At 51.9% G+C, this 19,473-nt stretch overlaps 1 protein-coding gene across 8 annotated transcripts in view; it reads left to right on the top strand.

Annotated features, from left to right (window-relative positions):
* Positions 1-19,473, top strand: part of LOC108155794 (homeobox protein prospero) — a 60,862-nt gene that overhangs the window by 24,631 nt on the left and 16,758 nt on the right. For all 8 annotated transcript variants that reach the window (XM_033390182.1, XM_033390181.1, XM_033390180.1 and 5 more), the window contains exons 3-4: positions 15,515-15,559; positions 16,584-19,473. The exon at positions 16,584-19,473 is cut by the window's right edge. In XM_033390182.1, the coding sequence (XP_033246073.1) occupies positions 17,616-19,473 (1,858 nt within the window). In that variant the 5' untranslated portion in view covers positions 15,515-15,559; positions 16,584-17,615. The remainder of the gene's footprint in view (positions 1-15,514; positions 15,560-16,583) is intronic.

Below are 19,473 nucleotides of genomic sequence, written 5' to 3'. Positions count from 1 at the left end.
GCATCTTCGTGTCTTCGTCTTCGTCTTCGGTTTTGGTTCGTCGAAGTTCTCTCTCTCTCTCTTTGTCGGAAGTTTTTGCGGCGAATTTGTGAAGATACAAAAACAAGGGCCTTTGTAGTGGTTGTGTCGCTCCCCCTGCCCCCCTGCCGATACGCAAACGAACGTCTTCTGCTTCGGGTATCTATCGGCTGCCTTTGGTGTTGGGATTGGACGCATTGGTATGGGTTTTCTTAGGGTGGTTCGTTCCACGGCTAGTGCTGTTGCTTTCTCTCTCTGTCCTGCTTTCCCCATTCGCTGTTCGAGTATCTGATGGATACCGAAGCGTATCTGCGGTGTAGGAGTATCTGTCTGGTGTGCCTTTGTCTGTGTGTCTGTCTGTCGGTCCGAGTGATGGTGCACCAATAAGAGTCGTCCGGCCAGTGGTGCCACTTCTTAAAGTGTTTTTTTTTCGTTTCAAAGGGAACCCCAATCCACTCTCCCCCCATCTTTTAGGGCCCCCCCCCCTTCCCTAGGAGGTTGAATGATTAAAAAGTTACCACAACAAATAATACTCGACTCGTAATAATAAAATGCATTTCTTCAGTTGGATCCCCCCCCCCCTGCCCATCCTTGGTGAAAAGCTGAAAAGAAAAATTATAATGACAAAGTAGGCGACAAGACGGGGAGCCGACAGGACGAAGGACGAGGGCTGGTCTTTGCAGACGATGATGATTATAATAACAGTTTTTCTGTGATTTCTCCTCGATTCCCGATTCAGTTTATGCCAGCCCTAGCCCCCAGTCCCCTCCTGGTCCCGGGCCAAGGCAGAGGAGAGGCTTAATTAAAAAGCTTTTGGCCGTTTGTGTTGGATGCCTCTTGGCTCTGCTTTTGAGTGGCGCCCAGTCTCCTCCTGAGATGCCAGTCACTTGGGCTCCAAATGGGATTGGTAGGGGGAGGCAGAGGCATTTACATGCAAGACAGACAGTGAGGCGGTGAGACGGTGGCCTAAAATGTAGGCCAAAGCGAGCGTAATGCTAATAATCAAGCGGGTAATTCCGCATTCAGACACCAATTCGAGGCATTCGAGGCAGATAACCGCCTGAGCCTGAGCTGAGCCAGAGACGCCGCATAGACACACGTGGCACCACACGCAGCACGCAACACACAAGACAACAGATGACGCGGCAGGGTCGGAGGAAATCACAGTTGGCCGCAAGCGGACACGCGCCACCTGACGGGGCAGGGTAGGAGAGATAGACGATTTTTTCGGCAATATTTGATCGTGCTGCAAAACAGATTGCGACTGCAGCTGACTCCCCGAGATCGGGCCAGGCAGGGGCTGCGCATCTTTTGGCAAACAATGAGGCCACAGGATATGCGATACAGGCACTTTTGCACATTGCCCTCGATGAGTTATGGCTGCATCTTGACAGATCCTTCCTACCATGCGGGTGCATATCGATTACGGGCCAGTGACTCCTTGGCCTCCATGATCTGCATTTTTCGACAGAGGAAGAAAGGTGCAAAACAGACGCAAGAACGTGCGGCCGCTGGTTTGTGGCGACTTAGGGTTTAATTGGGTTTCCCCGTGAGCATATCGATACTCAATAAAGACACAGCCACAGCCTTGGATCTCGAATCTCGAATCTCAGCTGCTTCTTTCAGCTAAATACACAAATTAACCCGTTCAAACAAAGACGCGGCTGCTGCCGAAAGTGTCAAATGGAAGTCCCTATCAAGGACCGCAAACAATGGCCAGCCAAATGAGGGAAATGCATATCGAAACAGCTGTCGCAGGGGTGGGGGGAGCAGATTTTCTCACAGTTTTTCCACGGGATTTTCATGATTTTCGTCAATCATTTTTGGAAAGTCTTGCTGAAGTGTCCCCTTGCCCCTTTTCAATGATTCATTTCATTCATTCCGCTCCCTGCCGTTGATCCCCGGCCCAAGGACTACCTGCTTTTCCTTTTGTCAAAGAGTTTTGGGTCCTTTCTTTCGATTTGGTCGCCGTTTTTCTGTGTTTCTCGTGGGTTTTTGTTATATTTTTGCATAGTTTTTGGGCTTTGTTCTTCCTGGGAAGAGAGAGTGAGAGAGAGGGGGCGGGGGGATGCTTAGGGATAAACAATATTAGCAGAGTGAAGGATTTGCATTCCGTTGGCATTGTTTCGGGCCAGCCAAAGGAATTGTCAATATAATATTTTGCCCATGCGGCACTTCCATGCGGCAGAAAGGATCTCGCCCGCCATCCTGCGACACATAGATAATGATGGAACTAATCCTTTGCCTCCAGCCGCTCCAGCCACTCCAGCCACTCGTGTGGCATGCATCGCGATGGCTTGGCCTAATTGAAAACCCAGCCGCGTGGCATGCCACAGCATGTGGAATTCATTTTGGCTAAAAATCGGAATATCCTGCATAAATGCAAGTGCATCTGGATCTCATCTGTGTATCTGAGAGATGCCAGAAGAGGGGCGGCGGGGGGCAGGCAGGGGGTGCAGCTTATTAGCAAAGATTGTCAGTCAGTGGCTGCCACAGCGGCAACAACAGAAATTGATTACCAAATGTGCGGCAGGGCTTTCGAGGGCTTCAAGTGGGGGGGTGCAAGGGGATGAGGGGGCGTGTGTGTTGCATGCTGCCTAATAAGCACAAAAATCCACATAGAGCAGCAATTCCTTTTAATTGAAAATCTCTCTCTAGCCGCCGTTACCCTCCCCCCGACCCCGCCCACCAAATTTCCTCCTTCTCCGCCTCCTCCTGTCTTTTTTTTTTGTATTGCAATTTCTTTGCGGCTGCGATGCGTTTAGTTGCATGTGGCATGGTGGGGTGAGGAGGGGGGTGCATTCGATATTGCATTTTTTCCACCGTCTGGCAATGGACGGGGGGGAGACGGGAGGGGGGCGCGGAGAAGGATAATAAGGACTTTAGCTGTGGCTCCTGGCTCCTGGCTTCGCCTCGCTTTTTTGTTTGTTTTTGTTTTTGTTTTTTTGGACTGATTGACTTGCGAAGCGTCCGCTTAACCATGCCCCACGCCCCACACCCCACGCTGCTTGCCTCTGTGGTCCTCTGGCAAAGTTGATTGCAGCAAGGACCTGCGTCTACATTGCGGGCCGAAAAAAATTGCATTGGATGCATTTGCTTTGCAAACAAACAGTGGCATGGGGCAGGGGGCAGGGGGCTGCCGAAACAACAGTCATGAAAAAAGTTTCGCTGCGGCATCTCCTCCTGCCACTGCAGCACGGCGTCTGCCTCTTCCTCTTAAGACCCGGCGCTGCCGCTGCATGTGCAATGCATATTAGCCGCCGAGTTGCGCCTCTGTCCTGTGCCATCCCTAGCTTCTCGTCCTGTATGCATTGTCCTTTTGGTCGAGCGCCTCGTGGCTGGGGCGCCCCAGCCATTCGCTGGTGTTTTTTCTGCGGCCTGCCTTTTGTTTGATTTACGAAATTGCAATATGCTGGCTGTCTGCCGGGGCGCCACCGTCTCCGCCACCTCCGAAGAATCCTGCCAGCAGAAACGCATGAGAAATGCAGTTAGAACTGCAGTGGCAGTGCACCGCCACTGGACTTGCAGGCCACTCTTCCACGTAGATTAATCCCCCATTAATATTTTAATTTGATTCACAACAAAAATCAACCCCCCAAAAGCAGCCCAGGACTGCAGCGCCCCCCCACTCCATCGTGCAGGCTGTCCGGCCAACCCTTCCTCCCTCCCCGCCTCTGCCCAAACGAAACCTTTTAATTCGAGTGCGTTTTTCATCATCATCGTCGTCGTCGTCATCGTCATAGTCGTCTCTTCTCTGTGCCCCCACTCTTTCGTCCCCACCACCCTGCCACAGACTCGGCCTCTGCCTCAGCTTCAGCCAGATTTCCGTTTAGGTCGAGCCGCAATGAAAGTCTTGAGGCTATGCCGGAGACCCTTCAACGACTGCGCCAAAATGCAGCACGGGCCGAGCCGTCACTGGACACTGGGGGAGGGTGGAGAGGGGCACTGGACACTGGAAGAAGGGAGGGGGTGGGCACTGGACACTGAACACTGGGCGGGGAAAGGGCCACGGGTGGGCTCCTGGACGCTGGTCACGACGTGGAGCAGAAATCAAACAATCAAACAAAATGAAATCGCCGTCCCCTGTACACCATCCCTACCCCCATAGCCGCCCCCCTCTTGCGACCCTTCTTCTTCTTTTCGCTCGTTCTTTTTCTCCCTTTTTTCGCTCGCGAGTTTTTGTTGCCTTTGTTCTCCTGGAGGCTTTTGTGCCACACGTCCCCACCCCCCTCCCTCAAAGTCCAGTTTTTGCAGTCATCAAGTTTTTGGCCTCCCCTCGGGTCCCCTCTGGCCCCTGGTCCCCCTGTCCCCCTGTACCACCGGGGCTTCCGCTGCTGCCCCATGCTTCTTTGGCATGTCTTCGCATCCGTTGCATTCAGTTTTTGGCCACGGGGCGCGGGCGTCCATCTTGCTCTGCTTCTTCGTCTGGCTGCAGCCGCCACCCTTCGTGCTCTGACAGCCCCCCAGCGCCCCCTCTCTCGCTATATATTTTATTTTTAATTAATTAATGCGAATGCAAAGTACAATTTCTACAAGGAAAACTTGTTTTGCAACTCGCGCACAACCCTTTTGGGCGCTTGCCCCAGCCCACCCCACCGCACCCCCTTTTGGCAGGCAGCCCTTCACCTGAAGCAGGCAGCCAGGCAGGCCCTTCAGCCGGCTGTGGCGCCTCCAAATATGCAACGAGGAGCAGCAGCCACTGAAGAAATGCAGTTAATTTACTCAGAAGTAGCAACGAGTTGCAGCAGGGGGCAGGGGGCATGAGGCAGGAGGCAGGAGCTGAAGAAAATTGCTGCTCGGCTGCAGAAAGTTGTTGCCGCTGCAGTTTTCTTTTGTTTTTGTGTGCACGCCGTAATGTATGCAACATAATTTTGTGCGCTCTTAGCTGCCTGCCTGCCTGCCGCTGGATGGAATTTTTGTTAGTACTCCAGCTTCCCAGGTCTCCCCCCCCCCCCCCCGTGTTGGGGATATGCAGTCACCTCCTTTCAGCCCAGATGCGGCGTAGATGTGGGATGTGTGGCCCTGCCCTGCCCTGCCCTGCCGTTGCGTTGCAGTTGAAAAACTTTGCACTGCCTGCTGGAAGGTGAAGAGTCGTCAAAGGAGGGGCCTCGAGGGGGCCTGCACTCGTTTTCTAGGCCTTCGAGTTGGGGAGCTTCTGTTTTTTTTTATATATATTTTTTTGGGCGCTGGAAAAATGTAGCAAAAGTTATTTCTTCTTTTGCACTTAATGAAATATCTGTATGTGTGAGTGCTAGTGTGTGTGTGTGTGTGTGTGTGCCACACTGCAGTTGGCTGCCAAGTGGTCTCCATGGGTTACTTAATAGGCAGCAGGCGGCAGGATTCGAGCAGATCGGGCTTTAAAAAACAAACTCCTGCCACCTGCCACCTGCCCCGAAGTAAGCTTTAGTTGTGCCCCACACACACACACGCACACAGATACAGCCACAGAATGGTGCATCCTTGGTGCCACAGTTCAGCGACACGCAGCCTCAAAAGGAGACGGGCGCCATGCGTCTTTCAATCCGTTTCCTCCCATATGCAAATAGATGGGGCCCCTGGCCCCCTGGCCCCCCTGGCCCCCTGCCTCGTGCCCCGCTTGCACCTTGAGCAAAGTAGGATAAAAAGAAAATGCAGCAAAAGCAGAGCAGAGCGAGGGGGGGGCCTTGAGGGGGTCGGGGGGGCGTGCTGCTGCAGACACATTTTAATGATGCATGCAACAGTAAACTGCAATCAGATATGCGCACATCGTTAGTCTTCAGCATCAGCCGCCGTTTGTTGATTATCTTAGAAAGGCACAAGGCACACGAGGCACACGAGGCACACGAGGCAAGAAAGATAACTCATACGCCCAGTGGGCTGCCCACCCTTCCCGCCTTTTTGGCCCATCTCTGGCATGGAAATTTATTTGCCAAGCAAATAGACTGCTGCCAGATCCCAGGACCAGGTCGTGTGTCCTGTTTGCCAGGGAAAAGAAGCCAGCATTCGTTGCTCCTTCGACCCCTACCCCTCCCTAAGGACAGGGAGGGGAGGGCAGGAGGAAACCCCTAACGGAGGCACTTTTTTATGCAACTTCTTCAGCTCGAGTGGTTTCCCAAGTTGACGTTTCAAATGTCAATTGTGTGCTTAACTGCATTCTTTTGACTCGGCTCGGCACGGCTCGGAGTCGTCTCCGCCTTGAGTGTGTGTGTGTGTGTGTGTGTGCGCTGAGTAGGGCAACCCAAGTCTCGAGCCCATTCCCCGAGTCTTTGTCTAATTTTGGTTTCTTTTTGTTGCAAATTGCGACCTCAGCGAAGGATGGTGGGCCCTACCAGGAGATCGTTTATGGTTCCAGCACTTCAGGGATCGACCTTTTGATACCTTGTCGCTGAGAAGCCTATGGTATCCTTTCCAGGCGATTGTTTATGGTTCCAGCACTTCAGGGATCGACCTTTTGATACCTTGTATCTGGGATACTTATGGTATCCGCACCAGGAGATCGCTTATGGGTTCTGACACTGCAATGATCGACCTTCTTATGCGTTAAGATTAATTATCTCTGAAAAACCTAGGGTATTCGCGCATTTTGACGATATCTGGTGGCATATATTCAGCGAAATTCATGAATTGAAACGAGAATTGGGCAAACTTTCGCAGAATTATGGGTTTTTAGTAGATGGAAAGGCTATACCCTGTAGCCAGCCAACTGGCAATGCAAAGATCGACCCTAATTGATACCTTTTTTCTCCCTAGAACTATTCTCTTTGAGAAACCTTTGGTATTATCGCCTATATTCCCAAAAATTCAGGAATTTAAAAGAGAATTTCACAAACTTTCGCGGAAATATGGGTTTAGTGTGGATGGACAGGCCATACCCTGAAGAATTTTCCACAATTTTCGATGTTTTATCCCCTTTTGTTGTATGCCTTGCCCCCATAGGCCGCCTTAGGGGTCCAATAAGCCTTGAAATTGTCCAAAGAATATCGAGGATACTCTCCCAAATGTTGGGTATACCCCTTTCGCTCCCTCCTCTCCAGGGTACTCATATAATTTCTTTTCTTTGGCTTTCACTTTGTTTGAGCAACGTTGCAGTGACTTTTGCCCAGTCGTTGGGAAAATATGCCGCATTCACATGCACAGGGGGCGGTGGGGGGAAGGGCGAGAGGGGTGGAGAAAGTCAGACTGCAATCTTGCCTTCAATTAAGCTTTGACAAGTGCATTGCACACGGAGATGGAGATGGAGACGGGGATTGGGGTTTGGGGTTTGGGCCTGAGACAAGAAGCAGAAGACGGAGCTGCAGCAGCAGCCTCCGAGCCCACAAAGCGCATAAATATGAATGAGGCAGTCCGCTCCAGGGAGGTAGGAAGGCTTGCGCCTTGCCTCGTTTCCCCAAAAAAAAAAAAGAAAAAGAAAAGAAGAGAAAAAAAGGCTGGAAGCGGCCCAACGAGTTGAGGAGCCCAGGATGTTGCCAGGTGAAGAACTGTAGAGCTGTAGAGCTGTGGAACTGTAGAACTGTAGAAGGAAACGCAAATAAATGAATTGCACTTTTCCTTTGCTCGAATTTTCTTCTTCTGGGCCACGTTTCAATGGACTCTCTGGCTCAATGGCGGTGGCATGGGGCATGGGGCAGGTGGCAGGGCAAAACTTTGCATATTGTGTTTATTCTATGCCCAAAGAGCGAGAGCCAGAGATAAAGAGCCCCAGCCAGAGGAGGCAGCCTTTAATTAAGCGGGCCCCAAGTCGCAGTCCGATCCGCCCCATTATATGCTTAGATAATGGCAAGGCCGAGACGAGACGGGGCTGGGGGCCAACAGAACAGATATGAAATGCAAATTATGCGGCGAATTGTGTGCTCATTAATTAAAATTGAACCAAATTGACAGCAAAAGCAGAAGCAGAAGCCTCCAAGAACCAGGTGAAGAAGGAGGAGGAGGAGGCCGTGGTCTCCATCAAAGAGCTGCTGGCAGCATCATTAGAATGAGACGAGAGGCTGGCCAGGCCAGGCCAGGCCAGGCCAGCAGAAGCCTCTCCAGCGTCTCTCCAGCGTCTCCCTGGCCCCTGGACGAGTGCTCACTGTCCACGCCACTGCACTTTGAGGTGAACACTCAAAAGTTTTTTACATTACAGCCAGCGAGAGGGGGGGAGGAGTGGCAGCACAGTAAAATATTATACATATATTACATTCGAGGGGTGTGGTGTGGCATGAGGCATGCCGCATGCCCGGGTCTGAGTCAAAATGCAAATCTTGCAGATTTTTAATTTCTTTTCAACGAAAATTTTGTATTTTCTGTTTGCATTTCTTGCTGCTTCGTCGAAGGACGAGGAGCAACCCTTTTTGTTAATGCCAGCCAAGGATGCTGCCGCCGCGAGTCCTGCTCCTTGGAGTCCTTCTGCTGCTGCTGCTTTTAAGCTTTATTATTATGTATTATAGATTCATTTTATGCACTTTTTGATTTCTTTTGTCTCGACAGCCGCCCCAAAACGAAGAAGGAATGCGTTTTAGGGTAGCAGCGGTATATCCTGCAGAGCCACCCTCTGTGTGTGTGTGTGTGTGTGTGTGTGTGTGTGTGTGTGGGTGCATCAGTGTGGGTTGTCTTCACTGCTGGTTGCATCCTGCCACCCGCTTTGCTCCTTCAAGATGCCTTTTTTTCTCGTTTTTCTTGGCCACATTTCAGTGGGGGCGGGGGGGGGCCCCAGTTTGGGGTTGCATCTGGTAGATACATTCGCGTAATGAATTCGGCCCGAGGGTGGCGACAATGAACTTGCATTTGATATCCCAAAATGTGCCAGGCCGTTGACACACGCAAAAGGAACAGAAACGGAACTTCACGGCCCAGAGAGCGTTCTCACAGGACCTCGGAGGGAGGGAGGGAGGTGTGCTAAGGGGCCCGCTAAGGGAGGAAACTTGCAGCTGGGAACCAAACCTGCCGAATCATGTAAAGCTATGCCGCATAGCGCACCTTGAGCCGCCCCGGAAGGCGCCTTGAAGCAGAACCAGCCACAGAGGAAGCAATTTCCATTTCCATTCGGATCACGAAAGATCACAGTTCCCATAACAGGGAGGGTGGAGGGGGTGGAGAGGGTGCGCTTTTCACACGGCCAAAGGGGCAATAATTTTTAATAATTTCCTTTCGCCTTTAAATAGTTTTTCCTTTTGCGAGGAAGGGTGGGGTGTGGAGGCAGACAAATTCCCACCAGCGGACAATTGAAGTGTTAGATACAAGATACAAAGATACAAAGATACAATTGCCAGCAAGTGGCTGCTGCAAGCACTTGCAGATACCCACAAGATAAGTTGATTGCACTAATTTGAATGCAGCAGCAGCCGAAGAGAATAGTTCCCATGCCACATGCCCCAGGCAGCCCAGGCAGCCCTGCAGTTCCGCATTCGACAATTGCTGGTTCCTTCTTCGATGGAGGAGCCGCACAACTGGTCTGCTAGGGGCTGCTTCAATCAACATCTGACAAGAAGTGTTAAATCTGCAGCGAATCCACCATTGGGTCCATCCACAATTGCAGGCCATAGGAGGCGGCGGAGGCGGGAGGCGGGTGACTGGTGACTGCCTTTATTAGAATATCCGGCAGCTTAGAGCGCGCTCTACTCGTAGACAGCCTGTCTGCCATTATCCGCTCTGCAGCGGTCGTCATAATTCATAAATCAACTAATTCTGGAGTCGTTCGCTGTGCCACAACAAGTAGAGCCTCTCCCTCTCTCTCCCTCTCGCACTCGTCAGAGCCCAAATCTGTGTTCAACTCGGGAAAGTTCTCAGGCTGCCAGCGAAGCCGAAGAAGCAGCAGCAGCAGAAGGGGGCAAGCAGCAGCAACATTAGGAGGCAGGGAGCAACAGAAGGGGCAAGCAGCACTAGAAGGGGCAAGCAGAAAAGACAATTAAAGGGTTTCGAGTTGCCTTAATGAACCGCAACACAAACAAAAGGTCAAGTCGAAAGACAAAACCCCGTCAAAAGGAACAAAAGGCCAAAAACCAAAACTCAAAACTCAAAAGGTGGAGACGTTGAAGGGGCCAACGTCACGGCGGTTGCCTGCATTTCCTGGCCAAAGGAGAAGCAAAAGACGCCAGCAGGGTTTCAATTACATCGCAAGAGATTCCTCCATTCTCTGTCTCCATCGGCGTCGCCAAGACCGAGTGACCTCTCCCTTAATTGAGCATGAAGCGTTGACACCTTGACAGGAACCGAGGCCGAGGCTCCGTCGATGGGCATTATGACATGGACATCCAAATGGATATGGGCGATGGGCGATGGTCGATGGACAACCCTAAGATGGACGAATGGACTAATGAACATTAATGTTCTCGTTCTCGTTCGTATTGTGTATTGTGTATTGTGTAATGTCGCGACTTTAATGTAAAGTGCAATGAAGCAATGCAAGGCCATTGGAATGGACAGTGCAACGGGGCGGCGGCGGGCATCCACCGGATGTGCTCATTAAGTGCTGCACTGCACTGCAGCCTTTGACTCGACGAAGAACTGAACCGAACCGAACCGGACTCGACTCGACTGCGACTCGAACTGAGTTATGATGCCAGCTGACGATGAGCTGTCACAGTGGGAATCAGGGGGAGGGGCAGCAAGTGGTTGTTAAGGTTGATTCATGCCTTGCCCCTCCCCCCGCCCAGCACGTGGTGGGCTATCGGCCACTCAACTTTCTATAGGAGTCGCGGCACTGCCTCTGCCTCTGCCTCTCAATCCCGACTCGCAAAACCATTTTCCACAAATTTAATTCCATTAATGTGTCGTCCTATCTGTCGAAGGGACGCTTTCCTTTCACGGCCTTGCCTTCCTCCACTTGAGAGGGTTCTTCAAATGTCAAGCCGGTAGCCGCTGCTGCAGCTTCTCCCAGCAACTAAATTATCATAATGAATCCCCGGACTCTGCACTCTTTCGACTACTTGAGTTTTGTTTGCCCCTTGGGGCGGGCCACTCCTTAAGCGAAAGGGACTGCGATTAAGCCCAGGCCCAAGCCCTGTGCCTAAACGTATTTTTAATTGAAACTGTCACTTGTGGAGGAGCCGGGCTCCTGCCCTCCCCTTTCGAAAGGTAGTTTTTCATTGCAATTATGACAAGTGCCAGCAAAGGGTTCAAAAGTTTTCCAAGAATTTCATCTCCGATGCATAAATCAACAATTGTTTAACCCCCCTCCCCCCCCTCTCTCGCTCTGCCCCCTAAGAAGTGTCCAGACAACATTTCCATTGTTTGATCAAGAAAATCGTTGCCCTTTAAAGCAAAACCACACACAATGCCAGAGTGGAAGGATGCCGAGAACAAATGAAATTGAATTTTATGCTTTTACAAGATTTTATTGCGACTTTTTGACTCCCCCTGAGCCCCCCTGGAGCCCGACACCCATGCGATGGGAGGAGCCTCCCCTTTTGAATCACAGTCTGCTTTTATTAGCAGCAAATTTCATTATTCAAGTCAATTTGGAACCCGGAGAAGCCGAAGCCGTAGCCGTAGTCGAAGCCAGTGCCTCGCTCCTCTGTGGATGCCTTTCATTTGACTCTGTCCGACTCTTTGCCTGAGTTCAATTGAATTAAATACAATCAATTTGTTGATACGCAGATGAATTTAAATAAATTTAGTCCGCCACCGAGGCCCCTCCACACTCGACGGTGACTCAGCGCAGCTCCAAGGTTCCCCGACATGCCACAGAGGGATGTGCGGCCAGATTTGTCCTCAGCGATAAGCCAAGCAAATTGGGATATATGGCAGAGAGGGGGTTGAGGGGGTGGACAACCTCTAATTATCTCAAGGCATGACATGAAGTCATTTCTCTGCGGCGACTACGTATGTATATTCTATTAATGCCTCTTGCCGCATGAAATTGAAACTTCAAATATTTGTACGTACCTTCAAGGACTCCAAGGACTGGCGCCATGTGTGGGTAATTTCCTTAATAACCAGCGAGCAAGCCTATCGCATTAACATATCTCGCATTTGTCATAAAAATAAGTCACCCACCAGCGCCACCCACCACAGGGTGAGGAGGAGGTGGTGGAGGAGGCGTTTTGTTAAGGAACTTACCGTTGGACTCGGTGGGAAGGAAGTGTTTATGCCCCGCTCCTAATGACCCCGTCTAAATGGACACATTACGGACAGGACACACAGGACACACAGGAGACACGAGAAATTGAATTATTCAGAGGCGACTTGTGGAGGAGGCGTCAAGCATTGCGTGACTCCCCCACTACCCCCACTAGAGGCGAAGTTAAGTAAGAAATTGTGGCCATGAAATACGTTACAAAAGCCAGAAGAACAGAAAAACAGAAGGCCCTAGAAGTGGGCAATGGGGATGGGGTGGTTCCAGTGCAGTGCCTCCGTTTTACGGTCTATGGGCCATACAGCACACGCCAGGCCCCTGACGTCGTAACGGCCAAACGATCGACGACAGTTGGGTTTCCCAGAGCGTCTTGAAGACGCTTGCACTACCACCACCACCGCCAGTAGTGCCTTGTGTTTGCTGAGGGAGGGACCCATGGGGTGACTTATTAAGGAACGACGACTACCGACGACGACATCTGCCAGCTGCATGGCCATGAAGTCTACCTTTGATTGCAACGTTAAGGGGCAGGGGGTAGGGGGCAGGCTGCCACGCACCAAAACGGATGTACAGCAGAGGGAAATCACTGAGACGGACCCGGGCAGAATGTTAGCTGGCAAAGCGCGGGACTGTACTCGAAAATTAGCTAGAAGCGAATGCAAAAAGCACTTACGATTAAGTACGGAGGGTAGACAGGGGGGGGTGGAGCGTGGTAGGGTGCTGGAGGGGGGCGGGAGGAAGTATCATTTGGCTAACGCTTGAAATTGGCTTCGTGACGCTTATCGCGATCAATAAATAATATATGAGCGACGACGACGACTACGAGGAGGAGGCGAAAGACAGAGACGGGTATACACGAAACAAAAAAGTATCTGCCAGATACATTTGAGTAATTTGTGTCGTTAGTGGCAGGACAGAGAGGCAAAATAATAATAATAAAAGAAAGTACGCTTGATTACAATGAAAATGTTTTTAATGCACCCACAGAAACACACACACGCGCAGATACAGATACACAGATACACAGATACACGGGGATATAGATAGACGAGGAGGAGAAAGATATCTGCATAGATAGGAACGAAACGGAACAGACCAGGAGACGAGGACACACGTTAGGCATGCATTCTGTTCGCCCCCACCCCAGGCCCCCACCCACCCCCTCTTACCCGTGATATTAAAAGCGCGATAAGCACTGGAGACACGAAGGTGGGGACACAGGTGCCCGACAAAAGCCTCACTCATCGACTCGACTCGCCTCGACCGCTGCATGTGGCAAGGAAACTACTGCAAAGTCCGTTGTCCAAACAAAAGTCCGCGGCGGGGGCGGCGGGGGGGCAGGGGGAAAAGAACTTGGCCACATATGGCCATTTTCTGGCTGCCATTGCGTGCTCTATGCCTGTGCCTGTCCCTGTATCCGTATCCGTATCTGTGTCTGTGTGGTGTATCTGTGTGCTATCTAATCAAGCGCTGAAAGACAATAAAAGCCAACAACGCAGCCACGACAAACAGCGACCACAAAATGTGCTTATAGTATGTCTGGGAAAAAAAAAGGAACAGCCCCAGAGCCAAGCAAAGGGTTAGACCAAGGGCTTACCCTAGAGCCCGCGAAGGACTACAGAGCCCACCGATCGGATATGCCCCACGACACCTACACTTTGAACGTGGGGCGGATAAGTGCAGGCCCCGTCGAATGTGGTATCTATGGGCCGCCATATGGCGGCCGATATCTCTCTGGCGGAGAGTGTGTTTCCGTGTATCTGGAACTGTATCTTATCTGGCAGTCGAGGGCTTAGCCAAAAGGGGCCACAGCGGCCATAACGGAGGCTGGAATAGAATCATAATAATTCGAGTTTACTGCATTGGGCCTTGGGGCATGGGGCATGGGGCATGGGGCATGCCTTTTGGCAAGTGCCTGGCAAAAGTTTTCGCATAAAATCCCCAGTCTCTACCCGTCCTGAGACACACCGAGAAGGACATTTTCTTTTAGCACAATTCTCTCTCGCTTCAGTTGCTCACAAAGTTGTGTGCTGCCAATTCTCGTGGAAACGACTGCCAAGCAAACTTTGCGGCAACATAATTGTGGCAGGATTATGAGAACTGCTGCTCCTGCCACTGCAACGGGGACTGCAGTGTGCCAAAAACAAGTTGAAAGGTGTTTTGTGGAAACTTTATGCCACCAGAGGCACCACCCGTTGGGTAAATAGAATCATAGGAAATGGAAACATAGGAATCCGAATCGAGATCAGGTAAAAATCGCTTCGAGAATCGAGAATGTTGGACCATGTCAACCACCAGTGCCGCCCGGCCCTTTGGTTCCGTCTGCCTGGGTGCCCCTCGCTGTCTCGCTTCCTTGTGCCGCCACTTCCCCCGTCCCAGCGATCCGGCAGCTTGTGCGCACGCGCATTGAGGCATAGACAAGAGTCCAGGTGTGCTTGTGGCACGTTCTTCCCCCCGGGTGCTTCTCTCCGTCTCTCGATTATCAGCTGTTCTGCTCGATATAGGGGCCTCTGCTCGTCTGGCCTGGGGGTTGCAGATTGGGTTTCAGTTTTAGTTCCGTTTTCGCATTCGGTTTTCTCATTTTCCATTGAATCTCTGCCTTTGGCTTCTGGAATTATCTCCCCAAATGGATCTCCAGAGAGCGGAATCATAAAGCCTAATTGGTTCAGCGATTGGGCCGGGGGGGGGGGGGGGGGGGGGGGGGGGGGGGCTAGAAATAGGTTGGTTTTTTGTGTTTTAACGGATTTTAGAGTCACTTGACCGTAACGCAGTGCCAGTACTCCGCCTCCTCCCCCTCCTGCAGCCCACTTTCGTGTCCAGGTCCAAGTGTCGCCAGCCCGAAAGCATATTTTAATGATGACACCCGTCTGCGACAGAGATACACACACAGAGATAGACAGAGGAGGAGGAGGAGGAGGAGGAGGAGGAGGGGGAACACATGGCCGTGCCACACTTCGTTCAACGACGAGTACATTACCGTGTGCCGCGATCTGTGAAGGCACATTCCAAAGCACACTTTGAGTCCCTGCCCCTGCCCCAGCCGCTGCCGCTGCCGCATGCCTCATCCCCCTTTCGCATGCAAAGTACGAGCCCAAGCCAGCAGCAAAATTTGTGTTAAGGTCGTAATTATCTGCGCCGCGGCTGCCACGACTTGTAGGTGGCACACCGCCTCAGCTGCAACTTTCTTTGGCTCCTTTATCACCGTTTTCCTTGCCATATGCTGCCCTCACCGAGGGGTTGCTACTCCAATTGATAGACCCGCGATAGAACCTAGACCCGAGCGGACCTTAGAGCGCCCTTAAGTGCATTGAACTTGTGCGTATCTAGGGATGTACTAAGGAAAGCATTCATGGTGGAAAGTATCTTAGGAGAGTATTCATCGAATGCCAACTGTCTGTCTGTGGCATATGCCGTGCCAGATACTTACTGAAACTTACTTGAAAATCTGTTCTTCTCTTGCAGGAGGATCTATGATGGACGACAGAGAAAAATAACGCTTTGTTTGTGGTAAATTTTTGGACAATTTAAAGATCTCTATCCGAAATGCAGTGGAATGCTACCTCCCAACTTGATAAGTCCTGTATATCCTGAATAGGGGTGGCTGCCTCTACCCTCTGAAGGTCCTGGCAAGCTGCAGGCGGCTGAGAAAGTACAGTTGCCCAAAGGCAAGGCAAGGCAGGGCCCTTGGCGAATAGGGGTGGCGAGAGAGCGGAGAGGCCCTTCTGTTGACATTGACTTGGGCCTACGGGCGGGTTGCTGCATTCCGTTGCAATTCAAGTCCCGAAAGTCGAGCCACAGCACCGTCCAAAGGGGAGGATTCTGTGCAGCAATTCTTGGAAAAGGCCCATGGGACACACATACATCCACACAAATACCTACTCTTCCGATTCCGAGCATGATCGATAGTCCGTTCTCTATAGGAGATTGACGCATTTTGCTGGTTCCAAAGTTCTCTTATTGATTATTTTGAGTGCTTACGCATTCGAGCCATACGAGCCGTTCAACCCATGGCCATATGCAAAGTATCTATCTATCTTTCCGTCTGTCCGTCTGTCCCTCTGTCCGCTTGTGTGTATCTGAGTGCCCGGGAAAGTAAGTCAAACTTGTTTATCGTCGAACACGAAATGACTTATCTTTATTTTGTTGCTGTTTTGCTGGTTTTTTGGGCACAGCAAAGGGGGCGGGTACCTCCAACCACCCACAAAAAGCAGAAAGAGAGAGAGGGAGAGGGCGAGGGCGAGAAGGAGAAATTAGATAAAAACCTGTCTGGGGGTTAGAGGGTGGAAGGTTTCAGCTACAGCTACAGCTTCTGCTGAATTAAGGACACCCTCAGACGACTCACAGATTCGGCCACCCACCCCCCGTTCAGGCCCCCCACCCGAAAACCGAGCACCAATCAAGTGGTGCACCCAAACCAAAAGCTTTTGGCCTGCCGCCACTTTTACTTTCCCTTTAAGAACACCCTCCCCCCCTGCCACCACTGCCCCCTCTTTATACAATATCTGACTGAATCCTATTTGAATTTTTGCAGAAAGATTTTTGAGCCCAAGCAAGGATTATTAAACGAAAACCAAACAAAAAACCAAAAACCAAAAATAAAAACCACGAAAAAAACGACAAAAATCTAAAAGAAAACGACACAAAAATAAAGTCTCAAATTTTTCGACAACCCAAAAACGAATCGAAAACACTTTTTGAGAATCTTTTAAAACACCAGGAAAGGAGAATCGGAGCAAGGAGAAAGTAGAGAGAAAGAGAAGACCAGGACGAACGGAGGGCAAAGGAAGAAAGGAAGAAAGGAAGGAAGCAAAACGGGAATTTAAAATCAAATCCAAATAAAATTAAATGCAAAGGACATTCGCATGTGTGTGGTGGTGGAACGAAGAAAATTCAAAACAAAATTCACAATTAGAAAACGCAGAAAGAAACGTAGGAAACGCAGACGCAAAATCAAACTGTCCAAAGAACCGTCGAAGCTGTCGCAACCGTCAACAGGAGGCGGCACTTTGAGCTGGAGCTGGAGAGAGAGAGAGAGAGCTGGAGCATTTCGGCCAAGAAAAAAGTTGAGCGAAAGCAAAATTTCAACGTTTGGCGCACAACCGAAGGGAGAGGAGAGAGGAGAGAGGAGAGCAGAGCAGAGCAGAGGAGAAGGGAAAGGAATCTGAAGACACCTCGGGCCAGGACTGCCGCGAGCAGGATAAAGTTTTGAACCTGAAGCTAAGCACAACGCACACAGCGAAGATACGGAGATACAGAGATACATATACCAGAAAGTAAACCCCACTCGGACTAGACACAGATACACAGATACAAAGAGAGACGACAGATAGATAGATAGATAGATAGATCTGTCCACAGACTTAAACTTGAAATCACGCATACGACACTCGCTCGGAGGGGAACAGCCAGCCCAGCCAGCCAATCGCAGAAGAGGGTTGCTGAGGGGAGCGTCGCCGCGCGAGAGAGACAGCGCGATAGAGAGAGAGTGAGAGAGCAGAGAGACAGAGAGACAGAGAGCTGAGTGGCAAGAGAGAGAGCTGCTGCTGCTGTTTGGCATCATCTTATGATGTCATCAGAGGAGTACGACGCGGACTGTTTCGGTTTGTACAGCGATGAGAGCACCGTGCTGCTGAAGGCGGTCGTGGAGGCGCAACCACCACACTCAAGCAGCAACGGGCACACGACACCAACACAGGCACAGCTACAGCTACAGGCACAGGCACAGATAAACGGCGACGGCAGCAGCACGGCGAATTCCGGCGAGAGCAAGTACGGCGAACAGCAGAAGGAACAGCAACAGAAAGAGAAAGAGCCGAACGACTGCGACTCGGACGACTCGGACGACGTCGTGGTCGTGCTCGAAGGCTGCGAAGGCAGCAGCAGCAACAGCAACAGCAGCAGCGGAAAAGCCAGCGCCGCGAAGGCGAACAGCAATTGTCGGAACAGTCGGACCCATCGCAGCCCGCGCACCAGTCGGCAAATCATTCATTCTTCGGCCGTCGGCAAGACAACAACGTGCGCGGCTAAAAAAATACTTGTGCCAGCGACAGCGACAGCGACAGCCACTTCGAAGAGTTCGAATTCAAGCGCGACCGTCGTGCCCGTGCCCGTGCCCATACCCGTACCCGTATCCGGTAGTAGTGCTAGTGCCAACAAAGTGAATCGTCGTTCGCGCCACAGATCCTTGAGCAAAGACAACCAAAACCTAAACCAAAACCAAAACCAACAACAGACCACAAGCAGCATTTGCAATAGCAACAATCATAACAGCAACAGCAACGGCAACAACGGTTGCAACAACGGCGGCACAACGGCAACCGCTGCTGGCTTCATGAGTAGCGCTGCTGCGGCCGCTGCGGGTGCCGCTGGTGGAGCCCTGTTCCAACCCCAACCGCAGGCCAGCACGGCCAACACGAGCCCCACGCTCAGTCTCAATCCCTCGAGCCACCAGACCGCCGCAGTCGGCGGGGGCCAACAGTCGCCGGTAGCCAGCAGTAATTCGCCCGGTTCCGGATCCGTGTCGGGCTCGGGCTCCGGCTCCGCCTCGTCACTGCTGACGGCTGCCTTCGGCAACCTGTTCGGTGGCTCATCGGCCAAGATGCTGAACGAGCTCTTCGGACGACAGATGAAACAGGCCCAGGACGCCACCAGCGGCCTGCCCCAGAGCCTGGACAACGCGATGCTGGCGGCCGCCATGGAGACGGCCACCAGTGCAGAGCTCCTGAGCGCCGCTGGCCTGGTCGGCAGCCACCTGAATGCCACCTCCAATGCCACATCAAAGCTGCTGCTGCACAACAACAACAGCCTGCCGGGGAGCAACAGCACGCCGCTGAGCAACGGCCTGAATGCCTCGATCTCGCCGGGATCGGCCCACAGTTCGAGCCACTCGCACCATGCCAACTCCTCGCCGAAGGGCGGCAGCAGTCGTCGGGTGTCGGCCTGCAGCGATCGCTCCCTGGATGGGGCGGCCTCCGCGGCAGCCTCTGCCGCCGATGTGGCAGGGGGATCTCCGCCGCGGGCGGCCTCGGTGAGTTCGCTCAACGGCGGCGCCAGCAGCGGCGATCAGCAGCTGCAGCACGACCTGGTGGCCCATCACATGCTGCGCAACATTCTGCAGGGCAAGAAGGAGCTCATGCAGCTCGACCAGGAGCTGCGCACCGCCATGCAGCAGCAGCAGATGCAGCAGCAGGAGAAGGAGCAGCAGCAGCAGCAGCTCCACTCGAAGCTCAACAACAACACCAACGCCAGCAACAACAATAACCACAACAACAACAACAACAGTGTGGCAGCCACGAACAACAACAACAACATGGAGAGCATCAACCTGATCGAGGACACGGAGATGGCGGACATCAAGATCAAGAGCGAGCCCCAGACAGTGCCCCAGCCGCAGCAGTCGCCGCACGGCAGCAGCCACAGCA

The sequence above is a fragment of the Drosophila miranda genome, chromosome 2 (genome assembly GCF_003369915.1).
Source record: "Drosophila miranda strain MSH22 chromosome 2, D.miranda_PacBio2.1, whole genome shotgun sequence".
Taxonomy (NCBI): Eukaryota; Metazoa; Arthropoda; class Insecta; order Diptera; family Drosophilidae; genus Drosophila; species Drosophila miranda.
Note: the sequence above shows the minus strand (reverse complement) of the source record. Positions and strands in the feature narration are given on the sequence as shown.